Consider the following 15452-nt stretch of genomic DNA (forward strand, 5'->3'; position numbering starts at 1 on the left):
GCCTCGTGCCCCCCCTTCGGTCCACCGACGTACCCCTTGCACCCATATATATCTGCGTATCGTAAAACTTCCAAAGGAGAAGATAGATCGGGAGTTCCGCCTCCGCAAGCCTCTGTAGCCACCAAAAACCTCTCGGGAGCCCTTCCCGGCACCCTGCCGGACGGGGGGGATCCCATCACCGGTGGCCATCTTCATCATCCTGGCGCTATCCATGACGAGGAGGGAGTAGTTCACCCTCGGGGCTGAGGGTATGTACCAGTAGCTATGTGTTTGATCTCTCTCTCTCGTGTTCTCTCTCGTGTTCCCTCTATGGCACGATCTTGATGTATCCCGAGCTTTGCTATTGTAGTTGGAGCTTATGATGTTTCTCCCCCTCTACTCTCTTGTGATGAATTGAGTTTCCCCTTTGAAGTTATCTTATTGGATTGAGTCTTTTATGAGAACACTTGATGTATGTATTGCGTGGGATAACCGTGGTGACAATGTGTTATTCTATTGATCCACTTGATGTATGTTTTGGTGATCAACTTGCGGGTTTCGTGACATTGGGAACCTATGCATAGGGGTTGGCACACGTTCTTGACTCTCCGGTAGTAGCTTGGGGGCACTCTTTGAAGTACTTTTATGTTGGTTGGATGAATCTGAGATTGTGTGATGCATATCATATAATCATGCCCACGGATACTTGAGGTGACAATGGAGTATCTAGGTGACATTAGGGTTTTGGTTGATTTGTGTCTTAAGCACTAATGAGGAAATCGTTAACTGGTAACTGCTCGGTTGGCTAGCGAGTAGGGGATTAATAGGCTAATCGGCAAGTTAATCGGCCATTTAATTAATAAATCAGACAATTTATTGGTTAATCGGCTACTCAGTGACCCTAGGAGTAGGGGTTAATCGGCAAGTTAACTGGTTAATCGGACGAATTCTTGAACAGGGATCTTAAGGTGTTATTCTAGTACGAACTCTTTTATAGAGCGATCCGAAAGAATAACTTTGAGGTGGTTTCGTACCCTACCATAATCTCTACGTTTGTTCTCCGCTGTTAGTGGCTTTGGAGTGACTCTTTGTTGCATGTTGAGGGATTGTTATATGATCTATCTATGTTATTATTGTTGAGAGAACTTGCACTAGTGAAAGTATGAACCCTAGGCCTTGTTTCCTATCATTGCAATACCGTTTACGCTCACTTTTATCGCTCGCTACCTTGCTGTTTTTATTATTTCAGATTGCAAAAACCTTTATCTACCATCCATATTGCACTTGTATCACCATCTCTTCGCTGAAGTAGTGCACCTATACAATTTACCATTGTATTGGGTGTGTTGGGGACACAAGAGACTCTTTGTTATTTGGTTGCAGGGTTGCTTGAGAGAGACCATCTTCATCGTACGCCTCCTATGGATTGATAAACCTTAGGTCATCCACTTGAGGGAAATTTGCTACTGTCCTGCAAACTTGTGCACTTGCAGGCCCAACAACGTCTACAGGAAGAAGGTTGTGTAGTAGACATCAACATATATCACAAACTGCTACATACTTTGCAATATCCTTCCTCAGTCCGGTCCACCAGAAATTGTCCTTCAAATCCAGATACATCTTGGTATTTCCTGGGTGAATCGAATACGGCGAATCATGGGCCTCCTGCAGAATCAACTTCCTGATCTCGGGGTCGTTAGGCACATATACACGGTCCTCAAACCATAAGGTATCGTGCTCACCCTCACGAAATACTTTAGACTTTCCTTTGCTCATCCTTTCCTTTATCTCGACAATCTCTTTGTCCGTCTTCTGAGCTTCTCTGATCTTATCCATCAAAGTAGACTGTATTTCCAACGCTGCTACATAGCCTCTCGGAACTATCTCCAAACATAGCTCGCGAAGATCCTCTACTAACTCCTTGGGTAATCCTCCGGTCATGAGCGTATTGACATGACTCTTGCGACTCAACGCATCGGCTACTACATTATCCTTTCTGGGGTGATAGTGTAATCTCATATCATAATCCTTAATGACCTCCAACCATCTCCTCTGCATGAGATTCAACTCCTTCTGCGTGAAGATATACTTCAAACTCTTGTGATCCGTGTACACCTCACAATGATTTCCGATGAGAAAATGTCTCCATGTCTTCAACGCATGCACTACGGCTGCTAACTCCAAATCGTGTGTAGCATAATTTACCTCATGGGGTTTAAGTTGTCGTGGGGCATATGAAATAACTCTTCCCTCATGCATAAGCACTGCTCCAAGTCCTCGACGATAAGTGTCGCAATACACTTGATAATCCTTGCGTTGATCTGGAAGAATCAACATCGGGGCTGTAACCAAACGTTTCTTTAACTCCTGAAAACTGGCCTCACATTTCTCAGTCTATTTGAACTTAGTGTCCTTCTTCAATAGCTCTATCATGGGCTTAGCAATCTTCGAGAAATTCTCAATGAATCTCATGTAGTATCCAGCGAGTCCAAGAAAACTCCGGATCTCTCCAACTGTCGTGGGTGCTTCCCAATTAGTCACAGTAACAACCTTGGTGGGGTCTACTTCTATTCCTTCTCCGGATATAACATGTCTGAGGAATCCAACTTCCTTCAACCAAAACTCACACTTGCTGAACTTGGCGTACAACTGATGTTCTCTGAGCTTCCCAAGTACCAAACGTAAATGCTCCTTATGCTCCTCTTCATTCCTCGAGTAGACCATTATATAGTCAATGAACACCACGACAAACTTATCCAAAACTCCATAAACACCTTGTTCATCATGTTTATGAAATAGGTAGGCGCGTTAGTCAGACCAAATGACATAACGGTATACTCATATAGCCCGTACCTTGTGGTAAAAGTTGTCTTAGGTATATCCTACTCTCGAATCTTCAGCTAGTGGTATCCTGATCGCAAATCGATCTTGGAAAATACTTTAGCTCCTTGCAACTGATCAAACAAATCATTGATCATCAGTAGTGGGTACTTGTTCTTGATTGTCACTTCATTCAACCCTCGATACTCAATGACCATCCTCAACGATCCATCCTTCTTCTCCACTAGAAGAACTGGTGATCCCCAAGGTGACGAACTTGGGAAAATATAGCCTTTATCTAGTAACTCCTTAATCTGCTTCTTAATCTCTTCCAAATCCTTTGCGGGCATCCGATACGGTATCTTAGATATTGGCCATGTTCCTGTCAAAAGCTCAATCAAAAACTCAATGTCTCTATCCGGTGGCATGCCTGGCAACTCCTCTGGGAATACATCAGGGAAATCCTTCACCACTGGTACTTCCTCCTGTACAACTCCTGATAAGGAATTCACTTGAGCCCCCTTTGGCACATGCCGGGATACATACTTAATCCTTCTTCCTTCTGGGGTGGTGAGAAAAATCGACTTACTGGCGCAGTCAATGTTCCATCCATACTTTGACAACCAATCCATGCCTAATATTACATCCAGTCCTTGTGACTCCGGTACTATTAGGTCTGAGGGGAAAACATAGTTACCAATCCGCAATGGTAACCGATCCGACCATAGGCTAGCCATATACTCTGCTCCTGGCAAGGTTACTAACATGGGTGACCTAAGGGCTTGGGTTGGTAGGTTAAACTTATCCACAAATCCCCTTGATATGTATGAATGCGATGCACCAGTATCAAAAAGAACGATTGCAGTAAATGACTTAACCAAAAACTTACCTATTACTGCATCGGGTTGCGCTTCAACCTCCTCCATGCTAACGTGGTTCACTTGTCCCTTGTTGAAAGGGTTGGGATTCTTCCCAGAGCTTCCATTGCCATTACCATTCTTTGCTTCAGAACACTCTATGGCGTAATATCCATTCTGCCCGCACTTGAAACAAGTAATGTGACTTAGATCCTTCTTGGCGGGCGTTGCTGGGTTGGAACGGTTCTGGCCGTTGCTTCCTCCATTCCCATTCCCATTCTTGGGGCCATTGTGGTTATGCGAACTTCCTCCATTGGAATTATGGCCTCCATGGTTATGGTGAATGTGTCCTCTCGAATTCAGGGTAAAACGGGGCCTCTACTGAGCTCCTGAATTGTACTTCCCTTGTCCATACTTCCTCTTGCGGTTGTCAATCTGCTGCTGCTTCCCTTCAATCATGAGAGCTCTATCTACCAACTCCTGGTAGTTGTTGAAGGTTGCCACCATCAACTGCATGCTCAGATCATCATTCAGTCCTTCCAGAAACTTCTCCTGCTTAGCGGCATCTGTAGCAACGTCATCTGGAGCATAACGTGCTAACTTACTAAAATCATCCACATACTGGCCCACTGTGCGCCCTCCTTGGCGCAAGTTGTGAAACTCATGCTTCTTCATGGCCATAGCTCCTGCTGGAACATGGCCAATGCGGAAAGCCTGCTGACACTGGTCCCATGTAACAGTGTCAATGGGGTAAGTGGCTGTGAAATTCTCCCACCATGATGCTGCGGGTCCATCAAGCTGATGCGCGGCAAAACGCACTCTCTCTGCATCTGTGCATCCTGCAGTGGTCAACTCCATTCCAATCTTGCGGAGCCAATCATCTGCAACAATCGGCTTGGTGCTACTGGAGAACACCGGTGGATTTAGCCTCGGGAAACGGGCTAAGTGATCAACAGGTGGTGGTGGTGGTGAGTTGTTGTTGTTGTTGTTGTTCCCCTGGTTCTGATTCTGGACTAGTATCTGCATCAAGGCATTCGTCTGCTGGATCAACTGAGTGAGCTCCAGCGGGAAAGCAAATCCATTGTCGCGTCTCAGAGGCATCTGATGGGTTTAGAAAAGATGAGAAAATAGAATAGAATGAGATCTACAGGGAAAAACACTACCCATATGCACATGAGACAAACACAATCATATCACTTCAATCAATTCAAACAAAGGCATACAAGCGGTCTAACTATCGTTACAAAAGTGCTCGCACTATACTATATACATGGGGAATACTACTACTGATATGGTGGTCGACTAGAAGTTTTAATCAGTGGAAGACTCCATGATATCTGCTCCAGCTTCATCAACATAGTCATCATCGCTATCATCAGGGTCTGAGTCGGTGTCATCGATGAGGATGTAGTTCTCCGGGCAAGTGGAATCATCATCTTCTCCTCCTGGCGTGGGGCCTCCCATGAATACTCCTAGCTTCCTCGTCAAATCGTCATTCTTCTCCACGAGTATCGTCATTTCCTCCCCATATCCATCGCATGTAGACTTGAGTTCTTCCTCCAGCTCTGTGATCCTGGTCATTGCCTTGTTCAGATCTATCATGTCTGCGCACATCTCATTCTCCTGGCGACGAATGTGCTGGTTTAACTCCTGAATGAAAGCTACAATGGATCTATCCCTCCTGGTGCTGATCATCTCCCATTGCTCATCTCGGCGCCCACAAATCTAGTAAATAGTATCCTTGAGATCCTTGTGGTAAACTTCTCCAATGTGTCCCATGGTGATGTGGGCTACCATGCTCTTTCCTAGACTCCAGGTTGGTGCATCAAAGGAAAACTCAGTGACTGGCATGAACGTCCTTCCTGGAACTTGAACTCGAATCATCCAGCACTCCTATTCTCGTAAAGTGGCGATGTAGGTCCCGGTGAAGCTTGGTATTCCGATGTTCAGGTACCTAGTAACTTCCTTCAAGTGTCGTCTAAAAGGTGTATCTTCATCCGGTTGTGTGAACTTGTTCCTTGCATCCGCCATCCTATAGAGTAGAAAAGGAGAGGAGTCAGAAATGAGAAGAGAGAGAGAGTGACCTATGGTTTAAGCTTAGTGGTCGTGTCCTACAGTTAGCGTGTGCTCTGATACCATCTTGTAGCGACCAGACCTCAAACAGTCTGATCTATGTGCATCAGTGTCATCCCTGGATCGGTAATGCTGACACGCACAGTACTTGAGGATTTATAACAGAGTAGCAATCACACACTTATTACATCGAATGTCTCAAAAGAGAACTCATTACAATAATATGGCTCAAGGCCATCTAATAATGATAACAACGGAAGGCTTGGAAGATAAAGTGAGTCCATCAACTCCAACACCGCTACACCTTACTCGTCGTCTACAAAGTCTACAACATGAAACGTTGCAGCCCGAAACGGATCAGCACATGGAATATGCTGGCAATGTATCACATAGAGTAAAGAACAGAATAATTGCTATCACTACATGCATATATGGCTGGTGGAAAGCTCTATGGTTACAGTTTTGCATAAAGCCAATTTTTTCCTACAATAAAAGGAATAAATTTTATTTAACTATCATGGTGGTTGTTGAACATTGAGAAGGTTCCTCCAACTCAATCCCAATTAAACATCATCATTAACCCAACCAAATTAAATTTAGAGTGATGAGATCAACATGATAATCCAAGAACCAGATACTCAAAACGTCCATAACCGGGGACATGGCTAACCATGATTAGTTTGTACCCTCTGCAGAGGTTTGCGCACTTTTCCCCACAAGACTCGAATACATCCATGGTCGAAGAATCGAGACACAGTCTTTCTGAAGCATTAACTCTCTACTCTGGATAGACAGTACCACCTACAACCCACTACATCTGCTAGTCTACCTCTTCAAGAGCTTCACGCAACTTACTCAACTATGCCAGAACCCATATTGGCTTGTGGCTGCACACGAAAGTTTCTAGCATGAATAATCTTATGATCCCTTTGAGCCTGGGTGGCGGACCGTAGGATGATCACACGGGTACTCCGGGATATCCTAGGATAACACTGGATTCTCCAGGTGCCCTGCCAACCACTGGGTACTCCAGGGTTCCTCAAGCAATCCACCCAGATGTGTATTTAAGTAGCCACCTTAAGTTAACCATTAATTAATATTACTCACATCTGTCATGGATACACTCACCCAAACCACGTCTACGAGCATAACATAGCAATATAAGCTTAACGTAAGTAACTCCAAAGGTTTGATAATAAAATAGGGCAATAGGTTCTACCTCATCATCTACTTCCCAAAACCCACATGTTAAACAGATCCTAACCATGCAATGTTTGAGGGTTGATCTAATGCAATAAAACTGGGTAGTAAAGAGGTATGATCAAAGTGTTACTTGCCTTGCTGATGATCCGTGAAACCTAGAGACTCGTAGTAGCATGCTTCGCACTCCGGGTACTCTATCGCAAACAAACAAGCATACAATAAGCACTCAACTAGAAGCACGGATAAAACTCAAATAAGAAATCTAACTAGAAAGTTCAACTGAAGAACTTCGGTATGCAAAAAGAATCAAATCAAACGAAGCAACGAAACTCAAACTGCAAAAGAAACAAGATCCGTTTACTAATCTGGACTAAAGTCAAATTTTACAGTACCAAAATCTTGTTCGAGTTGGTTAAACAAAAAGAGGGCTTAGAGACGAAGATCTAGTCCCTTGAATCGCCTGATTCCGATAAACGAGCGAAAAGATAAACTAAAACGAAGATCAAGGCAGAAATCGCAATCGAAAATAATCGCGGGAAAACCCTGGAAAACGAAAAACTGATGAACAGACTAACGAACGAACGTTCGCTGTCTGCGGCTAACGGATGAACATCGTTCGTTAAAATGAACGTATGGACGAACGTCCGCTATTTAGCTAAACCAAAAAAACCCCAATCAATCTAATAAAAAAAGAATCTAGGTTTTGGAAATAAAACCGAATGGTTTTTAAAAAACGGCAGATACCTCGGCGTTCCTGATGTCGGTAGCGGTGGCTCCGGCTGGCGGGGGGGTCGAGGCGGGCGACGGCGGCGGTGCTTGGGACGGGCGGCGGCGGCAGCAGCAAGCAGCAGCGACGGCGGCTGGCGGCGGGGTCGGGCTAGGGTTTCGGGTGGGGCGCCGGCTCGGCTCGGGCCTTCGGCATTTAAAGGGCCGTCCGGGTCGGTGTCCCAGGCGGACACAGCCCGGTAGGTCGGTTTCCTTTTTTTAAAATAATTCCGACACACAGAAAAATGAATAAAAGAAATACTAAACAAACTCCAAAAATCCTGAAATAAATTTTCCCCGTCCTCTAAAAATAAGGCGGACAAGGTGAACATTTATTTGGGCCTCTAATGCAATTTTTCAATAATGCACTTTTTTCCTAATTCAAATAAAATAGCAATAAAACTCCGAATAAAATACTTATTTGATTTTAATATTTAACCTCCAATATTTCTTTATTTTGGGGAAGTCATTTTATCCCCTCTCTTTTACTTTCATATAGGAAATATTTGAAGAGAAAAATAATTAAAACCAAATGATCCTATTTTCAAAATTTGAGAAAACCTCAAATATGAAAATAACGAAATCCCCAACTCTCTCTGTGGGTCCTTGAGTTGCGTAGAATTTCTAGGATCAACCCAAAATGCAATAAAATATGATATGCAATGATGATCTAATGTATAACATTCCAAATTGAAAATTTGGGATGTTACAATGACACTTACATGGATGTCTCAATATATTGATCGGAAAGATAACTTTGAGGTGGTTTGCTACCTACAACAATTTCATGTTATGTTCTCCGCTATTGATAAGAACTTTGCAGTGATTCTTTGTCGCACATTTCGAGATTGTTATATGATTCAATTATGTTAGCACTATTGTGAGATTGCACTAGTGAAAGTATGAACCCCACAATTTGTTTCCAAGCATTGCAATACCGTTTGTGCTCACTTTTATCACTTGCTACCTTGTTGTCTTTATTATTTTTTATTACTAAAACATATATCTATTATCCATACTATACTTGTATCACCATCTCTTCGCTGAACTAGTGCACCTATACAATTTACCATTATATTGGGTGTGTTGGGACACAAGAGATTCTTTGTATTTGATTGTAGGATTGTTTGAGAGAGACTATATTCATCCTACACCTCCCACGGATTGATAAACCTTAGGTCATCCACTCGAGGGAAATTTGATGTTGTCCTACAAAACTCTGTGCATGGAGGCCCAACATAGTCTATAAGAATAAAATTTGCATAGTAGACATCAGCCTAAAAGCCAAAAACTCGCTATTTAAGAGCTTTATTGGCTTTAAGCCAAAGTAGAAACATAAGCCCAAACAAACACAGCCTTAAACCGTGCGCCGAGATCATGAATTGTTTTCACCGTTGGATTTCCCTCACGTCGAGATCTTTGAAGCTAGATCCTTTGTTAATAGGTTTCAACAATCATTTTTTTCACAAAAATACCTAGAAAAATCGAAAGACAAAACTAAACCAAAAGCATTGTTTTTTACACTTTTTTCCCTTTCCGAGAGGCATAACTGTGCATCTCACGGAAGCAAACATGTGCCTCCTTGAGAAGCAAATCTGCGCCTCTCGCAAAAAAAAGAACGCCTTTTTCTCCATTTCTGAGGGTGCCTCTCGCGAAGAAAATATGTGCTTCCATGAGAAGCCAACCTGTGCCTCTCGTGAAAGAAAAACAAAGTGTGTTCTCACTTTCCAAGAGGCGCAACGGTGCCTCTCACGGAAGCAAATCTTTACCTCCATGAGAAGCAAGTATGTGCCTCTTGCGGAAGATAGTAAAAAAGGTTTTTTCACGCGAAAAAACAATTTAAAACCAGGCAAAAATCAAAAATCCAAAAAAACTAAAGAATACCATCTAAAACCCCAAAACATGTAAAAAAACTCGAAAGAGCGCCCATCACGCAACACATAGCGACTGCTGAGAGCGTGTCAAGTGGCCCGCTTTGAGCCCACTAAAAATGACCCTTGCGAGGCTCCCGCAAGGGATGCCCCTTAGTTAGTTGCTCTCATTAATTAGTGAACTTAGGGAAATTTATGATGGATATATAGCCCTCTAGTTGACACCTAGGGCTATAGCCCAGTTACCACAGGCCCAACTCCTGCACTGCCATTAGTCTATTGCTTGGGTTTGGCCCAGCCAGGTAAAGCACTACCGTTTTTCACCTTCAGATTACAAATGTGCAGGCCTAGCATTGACAATTTGGGGCCCGGGGTGGCCGCCCCTCCCCTCTCAGGGATAGGCGTACATAACCCTAAATGCTCGCACCCCCACTCCTTTCTTGCCATATATATATAGTCTCCTTCGTCTCCTTCCCCCCTTGTCTACAACCTCCGCCGCCGCTCCCATACACATAATTTATTGTATCTCGGCGCAGTCGCCAGCGCAAATGGTAAGGAACCTAATTGTGTGTTTCTCCTCTCTAGTGTAGCCCTCCCCCACCCCTCCTGCAATCACTCTGTGGACATGGTTGAGTATCGCACTCCTCCCTATGGGTTGTGTATTCTTGTCTCCCTTGTCAATCTTGATCGGGAGCGATAGAGAAGCCTGCGTGCCACGCGTGAAAGAGGCGGAGGGAGGGGAAGGCGGAGGTCGAGGAGGTGAGGCGACCAGCTTGATGCGGTGTCTTGATGGCGCATGACGCGGGCTGCTCATGGCGGTGCTAGGTTGGAGAATGGAGGGCAAGGAGAGAGGGGAAGGTTATCCGGAGAAGAGAAAAAGAAATTTCTATTGTTAGCGAGTTAAAAAATTGCATGGAGTCAGTGTGCAAAGAGCACCCCGTGCGTACCCTCTTTGATCTGGTGACATGCGTTCCTCTAATGAATCCGATGGAATACCTCTATCCTACATTGTTGGTTCCCATTGGCTCATATTGCAATTATGCGTCCTAGCTCCACTGTAACCGAGGCTTTCCACCAGCGTGGCTCACCAGAAGTCGGGGAACGACAAGAGTGCCGCATTGGATTGTTCCTAGAATTTTTTATCAAGGAAGCTAGAAATATGTGACAACGGGATTTCGTCGGATGCAATGGAAGGACACGTGTCACCGGATAAAAGCGGCTATGCATGAGAGGTGCTTTGCACACGGTCTCCACAACACCGCCGCCGGGAAGGACCACGAGACGGTAGGGTCGGACTTCGGGTGTGGTTCATCAGTTGTCTGCGATTGTTTATCTCAACCCGATTCAGACCAGGAGGTTTCTTCATGTTTTAGTTCTTACAAGGTTTGTACGGTTATGGATCCGACTTCCTTCATGATAATAGTTTTGCTTACCTTGCACCAGGACCAGAAACGCCCAGCAGCAGTGTGTGAGGAATGTGGCAGTGGGGCATACCAAGAGCTTTTGGTAAACTGCACCTAGTGCAATGGCTATCGACATCGGTATTCCTCTTTCTTAACCCTGTTTAGCTTCCATCTCTATGTTAAGCACTCAAAAATTGTGCTGCTTTTACCACCATTGCTTAGTTTCTATGTATGAATGCCTAGAGGGGATAGGAGAATTAGAGGGTATTTTCTATATGATACTTTGATGGATTTGGCAATAAAAACCCAACGCAAAGAGCCAAAACTATTAATTTAGGGGTTGTTTGGTTTGTTACTAAGGTAGCCTTGGATTGCCATACCTAAGGTTAGGCAAGTTTGACCATCTTAGGAGTGTGTTTGGTTCAAGCCTCACCTTCGGTAAGATGTTTTCTGTCATAATTAGGCACCATATCACATACTCAAAAAATATGGCAATATTCTCTTAGGCTTACCAACTTGTGGCTCTCATTTTGTTGAACTAACCTTTGGAAGCTTGGCAAAAAAATGTGTGGCAAATTGTGGCAATGCTATACTTATAACCAAACAGCCCCTAAAACTCAAAGCATTCCAAGATGATCCAAGAGTTAGTATATCCATTTCTTTTGCTCCAAAAAAATATGTTGAAGTGAATTATCTTTTACAATTGTGAGGCGAAGCTCATTGAACGGGGAACTTCTATTTACCTCTCTCAAAGTTTCCCCCTTTTATGTTTTCCTTTTCTAGTTACTGCTTGGTTATGGTGGAACTTGAAATGATACATGAATGGTGTTGTGATGAATGCCAAAAAAAGGATAACAGGGACACAAAACCTATTGAAGGTAAAAATAAAATTTTACAAACATCATCACTTGTTTCATCCTATTACTAAGATTATCTCCTCCCTAATCTTGGTGTAGGTGAAAATTCTGAAGTGAAACCCATTCCCTCTCAAGAGGTGGCACTGTTGAGTATGCCAACCACTCATAATTGGCCAAGGCTTGTTGTGCGACATAAACACACTTCACGAAAGATGAAGTGTGTATCTCCAAATAGGAGTGAAAATCAAGCATTTGCCTTCAAACGATGTGCTATTCCAAGTCAAAACCAGATAAAAGTTGAGGATATGAACAAGATATAGAAAGTACAATCAGGTATTTCCACGCATCTAGTACCATATATTTCCTTGTTTAGAACATATAGTTGTTCTCTTTACCAAATGTTATAGTCCATGAAGACATCAAGTTTCAAAAAACAGGTGCAACGATTCCTATGATTACATACAACAGAAAAGAAAAAGTTAAAAACAATGACCATCAGCTTCAAGATCAGCCTAAGAAGAGAAGGTAGCCAGTGCAACAGATAAAAGAAAATCCAACTCCTGGGTAGACGGTCATCCTACTAAAAAATGGCATTCAGTGCTTCAGGTATAATTTGTAATAGCTCAATATTTAATATTAAACTTCTCGATAAAATAATTATTTTGTGTCAAAGTAGAATGATTACTATTGGCAAGCATTCAAAACCTAGCATGCATATATTGTTATTCTTGATTTACACGAAATATATGTATTGGTCTTACATGAGATTGGATTTCAGAAATTAAGAGGACTAATCCGATGGTTATTACAGTCCATTTTTGAAGTGCTAACAAATTATATTCCATTTTTAAAGTGCCTACAAATACTGACATTGGATGCGAATCTGGAATAAAGAGTCCGAACAACAATATAGACATGCCAGTGATCATCAACTCAAGTGCAGAGTATGCAAGACGCCCTCCACCAGAACCAATCTGTTGGACGTGAGTAATTAATTTGCTCCCTTAATTAGTTTACAATTTTTTATCTCAACAAGTATCGATCATTTCAACTTGTAATGATCAACCATGGTTGCTTAATAAAACAAATATGAGAACATAGAAATCTACGCATATTAAAAAGTCTAGTATGAAAAAACACTGAACTTGCAGCTCTGGTTTTCATTTACTATTGCACCAATGATCTCATGATAATGAAGTCACTTCATAACTACACTGGATCTGCGTCTCCATGGGTAGGCCTAGTTTATCCACACCTTTAGTTTTGATTCACCAAAAATTAGTTGATCTCATAAAAAAATCCCAAGTACAACTATAACTTCTAAAACACATGAATGGAACAGTGTGGTTGTATTTGGATTCTATGCTAGGGTATATTAGCTTGCTTAACAACGATTGATATTTGGAAAAAACTAGGTAGGTGCTAGAAAAACTTGCTTTGCGGGCTAGATAACCTCAATCATTCTGTCTTTTATTCTGATTGTTCCTGGTAGGTAAAATAAAATAGAGCAGGAGTTCCCTGGTTCCAACACAAAAAATGTTCTAAATCAATCTCAGAATTAAATTCAATCAAACCGTAGGTGAATAAACATTCACCTTATGAAAGGAAAGAAAAAAATGCAAATTACATTTTAATTTTATGTTTTGAGGCGATGGGAACAAACAAATACTTTCTTGGCAATAGCCAGAGCTCCTGTTGGTTGCTCAAAAATAGCCCAAATGGAGTTGGTTATTCTTTTATATGAAGTAAGATTAGCAAAAGCTACAAGAGTGGTTCTGCTTCATAAGTAAATAATTCTTAACTTGAAAAAAATCATATATTAGCCAATTGGATATATATTCATTTTATGGGAAATTGCCATTTTAGGATTCAGGATGCTTGTGTATTTGATACAGTAAGAGTGTTCTTAGTGCAATATATCCACTCACTATACCTTCTTTATTGTTGTAGAAGAGACCAAGTCACATAACACCCTCATTTATGCAAGCATATCCATCTAAGCCTGACCACATGATTGCATAAATTATGTCCTTGTGAACTCCTTACTTTATTACTATGCGACCATGCCAAGTTGATTACTAAACTGAGAGTATACATCTTAATATGCTACCTGTAACATTGGGTTTTCATATTTCGGCTTCATAAGAATAAATGCTACTGGTCTCTTATCATCAACATGTATTTTTGTCTAGTATTGTCTATTTTCTAGTATCATAATTTAAATTTATTATTTTGGTATATCCGAGATCTAATCAGTGATAACCTTTGTTATGCTTTGACATTCCGTCGCTTTTTAGGGGATGCTTTCTGCTCTCTAATGGAGAAAATTTCAATCTTGGTGAATTTAAAGCATACCACCCATTTGTAGTATCACCCAGAGTTTGTAATATCGCCAAGAAGATGCCTAGTAATATGCAATTGAAGATATCACCACGAAAGAATTACTGGCCAAAGACATTTGAGAAAATCTCTCCAGTTTACGAAGACATTGCCTTGTTATTTTTCCCTGCTGAAGTTGATTGGTAGGTTTATGATTGTCTCAGTATAATAAATTTGTTTATCTACAACTGCATTTTTTACCTTGTTTATGGCATGCATTCATATAATCAATGTTCCCTCATTCCTTCTGTGTATTTGAAGTTGGAACAAGAAGCATCCTCGTCTCGTGGATACGCGCTGCATTTTTGTCATGCACGCATATATCGATGACATGATGTTGTTGATGTATTCCTCAGAAGTGCTTCCACCCGACTTTCAGTGTTAGTGCTCTTACACTATATTTTTCTTTTCTAAGAAAAATAGAACCACCAAAATATTTTTTATTTGATGGACTCATCTACTTTGTTTTGCTTATATGCCTGCGTACAAAAATCAAATGTAGTGGCTGCTTTTTTTTAGTGGTGTACTAATTTCATACCATGTTAACACGGATAGACGGAAAGAGTTACTTATGGGGAGTTTTTGTGAAGCCAAAGTCAAAGAGCAATCATGCACGGTTAGGTTCAATTGCTACATGACCTCTTGCAGTAAAAGGTACGAGCCGACTGCAATTATGGTGTCCATGAAAGATTTAATTCGGTTTGGATAGCTCTATTGCTCTCTCTTTTTTGTTGTTTGCATTATTATTTTAGAGAACCTGCAATCCCCGTAGGATCTCTCATGTTCGTTGCATTTGTCCTTGTTGCCTAGTAGACCTGCATGTTCTTAGAATTTAATATTTTGTTATCTTTTTAAGTTGCGTGAGCTTTTTTCCATTCCTGCACTACATCAATGAATTGTCTTTGTATTATGAAAATAAAAGGAAAAAACTAGCCATGTGTAGCAGTGAGAACTTTTGATACTTTTTTAATTTGATTTGATTCTCTAATAACTTAAAAAAGAATAGCATGTTATATAACCTACTAAGGGGTTTTATCTAGATGTACTATTTTCAATTCAATGTAAAACATATTGAGTTTAGAAAGTAATGCTCTTGCTTTAATTTTCCCCAGCATCCTGAAATTTGAGTTATGTATTGTTTTTTTAGTCGGCCCCAAAGGATCTCGAATTCATTAAGAAAGAAGAGGGTTCCCTGGAATATTTTTTGTAGTATGGAAGCACATAATCTACAATGTTAAATTGACA

The 15452-nt window shown here is 41.6% G+C and overlaps 1 protein-coding gene across 1 annotated transcript; it reads left to right on the plus strand.

Annotated features, from left to right (window-relative positions):
- The first annotated feature begins 12415 nt into the window (after window positions 1–12415).
- Window positions 12416–14845, plus strand: LOC123115234 (uncharacterized). The gene is made up of 5 exons (XM_044536451.1): window positions 12416–12434; window positions 12682–12811; window positions 14126–14350; window positions 14469–14587; window positions 14757–14845. The coding sequence occupies exons 1-5, from the start codon at window positions 12416–12418 to the stop codon at window positions 14843–14845; spliced, it is 582 nt and encodes a 193-aa protein (XP_044392386.1).
- Window positions 14846–15452: the final 607 nt, after the last annotated feature.

Source organism: Triticum aestivum, chromosome 5B, assembly GCF_018294505.1.
Source record: "Triticum aestivum cultivar Chinese Spring chromosome 5B, IWGSC CS RefSeq v2.1, whole genome shotgun sequence".
NCBI lineage: Eukaryota > Viridiplantae > Streptophyta > Magnoliopsida > Poales > Poaceae > Triticum > Triticum aestivum.

Coding starts and splice junctions, on each gene's coding strand:
- LOC123115234 (XM_044536451.1), top strand. Junction 14,351..14,468: donor TTCCCTGCTGAAGTTGATTG/GTAGGTTTATGA, acceptor GTGTATTTGAAG/TTGGAACAAGAAGCATCCTC. Junction 14,588..14,756: donor GCTTCCACCCGACTTTCAGT/GTTAGTGCTCTT, acceptor CCATGTTAACAC/GGATAGACGGAAAGAGTTAC.